Genomic DNA, 3888 nt, shown 5'->3' on the forward strand with positions numbered 1-3888 from the left:
GGAGGCCCATGGGAACAGCAGGACTTGGCCTGGGCCCTAAACAAAAATCAGGCCTTAGCAGTGACAAGAGAGATCAGAGGTTGTGGAAACACAATGAGTGTAGAGGTGGAAAAATACACGGGAGTGTTCTCGTGGCTTGTGTATAAAAGTCCCAGGAAGTAGGATGTCGTGGGAAGGAGATTGGTAGGTGGGAGTGAGATTGCCAGTCATCGGATCGCCTTGGTAATCAGACTAAGAATTTAGGGTTTGGTGCTAGAACTTCTGAAAGTTTTTGTTTGGGAGGGTGATGCTTGCAAAGTAGTATTTAGGAAGCTTGAGTTGACAGCCATTTTCAAGTTGGATTAAGTAAAATAGGACTAGAACAACGAACATGAGTTAGGAAAAGCCTGCAGTAGTTCAGGGAATGGGGCATAATAGATTAAACAGAAGTAGGTTGAGCCTTGGGTTAAGCTAATGAATTCGATTTTATAAAACCTTTTTTTCCTTCTACAGCGTCATCTTCCATTTAATTTCTAGCTACGTTGAGACCTTTCAAGAAAGTGTAATTATGTTATGAGGTTTAAGAAGACAGCGTATACCATGTAGAAGTGGTGTTTAGGTTTTTCCTATCACTTTTTGAGATCATATGGGGCATTTGTACACGCAGCATGTTTTCTAATTGATATTCTTCCTTGTGTCTTAGGCTTTTAAAGATCTATAGTGGAAACTTTAAAGGAGTGGTTGCTTTGAGACCATTAAATGGGTGAATATAACTAACCATTATTATGCTTTCTTGCACCAGGAGCATTTAGGAAGAATGGAATCCAGGTGCAGCACTTGCCTTATTGGTGGCAAGTGAGGGAGACAGAGGCTAGATGAAGGCACAGAGGGATTCTGAAATGGAGATGAGTGAGATTTATGTGCTACACTTGAAAATCAGGCTCGTTACTTTATAATCATTTTCAACCATTGAGTGGTATTAATATTATCTGTATGATCATTCACTGAGTAACAATATTTGGCCCTGAATTACTTTTGTCTGTTTCCAGAAGTAAAATGGACTTGGGAAGAGCACAGGTTTTTCACCACCAAAGATACTAAAAGGAATGTGCTACAGTTTCTAAAGCAGTTTTAAAAGATAATTTTAAACTCTTTTGTATTTCTAAGAGCTAACCTGGGCCTGGCATACATTAAGCATAATAAATGTTTGTTTTTAAAAATAGTGAACTGTATCATAGATTGTAATTTTAAAGCTCATTAGTTTAAATGATGAACTGAATCTCCTGGTTATCAAGCATTTAATGAATTCTGGAAGTCTATATGATGATAAAAGCAGCTGCTACTTGTTGAGCATTTACTATAGGCTAGGCACTAGGAGTTTTACACACATTACCTCTCATAGTCCTCCAACCACCTAGTAAAAGTAGTTACTTTATTTTACTCTAGTTTACAGAAGATGAGACTGTGGCTCAGAAAGTTAAATAAGGAGACATTACTGATAAGCTGTGTGTTGATTAAGCAGGTCAAAGTAATTCATTCAGTGTTTAGGTTTTGCAGTTAGGTGACAAATTTCAACTGCCTTAGCAGTATGATACTTCATCCTCTCAGCATTGTGTTATATATTACTCCATAATTTAAACAACCTGTTAAGTGACACATGCTCTCTTTGAGAGGTATATGATCTCAGAAGACTAAGGAAGATTAGTTGTACTTGTTTACCTCCTTTACTTGGCTATAGGTCTTCCCTTGGCCACTAACCCTACACCTGGTTACCATTTCCTCTGAAATTTGTAGAAACTACTCCTTAGGCAGTTTGGTTTTGCCTTCCCTTCATCCCTGCGCAATTCTGAAGAACCATTAGACCCAAGAACCATTAGACCCAGTGCTATTCTATTTTTGAGCATCAGGCGAGATGTATTTAAGGTAGAATGATTCTGTTGGTCTTGTGTGAGAGTCATGAATGCTGAACAGCCTTAACTTGGTTTCTAAGAGCTGCTGATCTATGGGCGACCAGTGTATGTAACCCTAATAGCTAGAAGATCCAGTAAGTTTGCTGGGACCCGTTTTCTCAAGAGAGGTGCGAACTGTGAGGTAAGATGACAAACAGTATCGTTAATGACGTTTAACATTTTACATCAGCTTTGCTGGCATAGATGAAGCAAAGTGAAATTTTAAAAAGTGGAATTTTTTAGTTTGGGATATTATCAAGACAATATAGTTGCCCTTCAGTATCCATAGGTTCCAGGGCCCTCTTCCCCATACCAAAATCCAAAGATGCTCAAATCCTTTATATAAAATGGTATAGTATTGGCATGTAACTATGCACATGCTCCCACACACTTTACATCATCTCTAGATTACTTATAATACCTCATACAATGTAAATGCTATTAAATAGTTGTCACACTGTATTGTTTAGGAAATAATGACAAGAAAAAAGTCTGAACATGTTCAGTACAGACACAACCATCGCAGGCCTAACTACATTTTTGATCAGAGGTTTGTTGAATCCGTGAATGTGGAACCCATGAATATGGAGAGCCAACTGTAATTAATTCTCCGGAGTATCTAAAACTTGTGAGAAATATGACTAGCATATAGATGTTCTGAAATGTCAGCTATCTTAGAGTTATGCAATGCTTTAGGGAGTTATGAAATATCTGATGTTTTGGAAGATGAGCCATTTCTGTAATACATGAAAAAATGTATTATTAATACATGTTTAGAGACAAAAACAGCAAAGCACCTCCACCCAAGGAATAAGTAGAAGACAGCACTCATTGAAAGTACATTCTCGATGAGAAGACAAAGTAGGGCAAGGCATGGGAAACCCTTTTCCCTCTTCCCTTTTTTGCCCAGATTCCTTTTTCTGTTCACTATGAGAAAATAACAACAAAAATTCACCCATCCTTCCATCAGCCGTGTCATCTCTTTTGAGTGCTTCGTCTATTTGCAAGCGACAACTCGAGTCTTGAGCACGTGTGGTTCAGTAGACAGATCGAATGAGGTATTGGGTTTTGATCCTGGCTTTAAATAGCAACAATGTTCTTAAAATCATATCAACAATGAAAATCATTATAACTGGTGCTTTAAAAAATCAGAATTTTGAAGTTATATTACTTTCGAATTTTCAAAGGATAATCAAACATATATGTTATTAATGCCTCTAAAATTATTCTTTCATATCCTTATATATTTTTACAAGTAAAGCTACTTCAAAACCCTTTTTTATCCTGCTTTCCATCAGGCATTATTTGAATCTCACTCTTTTGTCCTTTCATTTCACTTTGATCTTCAGAATTGAATTTTGATATTCTTTGGTCTTCCTCACCTCATGTATAATTTCATGTAATTGTTTTTCTTTTCTCTCCTTCCCTACCATTCATACCACCTGTTTCCTATCTACTACTTGTATTATTAGCTATTTAATTAAATTTTTTTCCTAGTCTATTCTCTGCTACTTTTAATTGCCTTTATTATATTTTAATGGTTTTGTTTTTCTAATGTGCACATTGAATATCGATCAACATTTACCTATTTTAAAGGTAAATTTAAAACATTCAAAGAATGAGAATTATAATTTCATTGTATACTTGAAGTTTTGTCCATTAAAAAATTCTAGGAACATAAAATATCTTTAAACACATCTTTCTTTTCAGGGTGATGTTGCAAATGAAGTGGAGACTGAACAAATACTCTGTGATGCTTCCGTGATGTCTTTTACTGCAGGAAGTTATTCTTCTTACGTACAAGTTAGAGGATCAGTTCCCTTATACTGGTCTCAGGACATTTCCACTATGATGCCGAAACCACCTATCACATGTGCGTGGAACAGTCTTTTTAATAGTAACTCTTCTGTACTCACATGTGAGATAATGTGCTGTTGTCACAGAAGTCTCGTAAATGCTC

The 3888-nt window shown here is 36.5% G+C and overlaps 1 protein-coding gene across 1 annotated transcript in view; it reads left to right on the top strand.

Annotated features, from left to right (window-relative positions):
- FIG4 (FIG4 phosphoinositide 5-phosphatase) overlaps nucleotides 1–3888 on the top strand; it is a 106089-nt gene that overhangs the window by 32495 nt on the left and 69706 nt on the right. The window contains exons 7-8 of the mRNA XM_012651133.1: nucleotides 1970–2070; nucleotides 3639–3801. Coding sequence (XP_012506587.1) covers nucleotides 1970–2070; nucleotides 3639–3801 — 264 coding nt within the window. The remainder of the gene's footprint in view (nucleotides 1–1969; nucleotides 2071–3638; nucleotides 3802–3888) is intronic.

The sequence above is a fragment of the Propithecus coquereli genome, unplaced genomic scaffold (assembly GCF_000956105.1).
Source record: "Propithecus coquereli isolate 6110/MARCELLA unplaced genomic scaffold, Pcoq_1.0 Scaffold35, whole genome shotgun sequence".
NCBI lineage: Eukaryota > Metazoa > Chordata > Mammalia > Primates > Indriidae > Propithecus > Propithecus coquereli.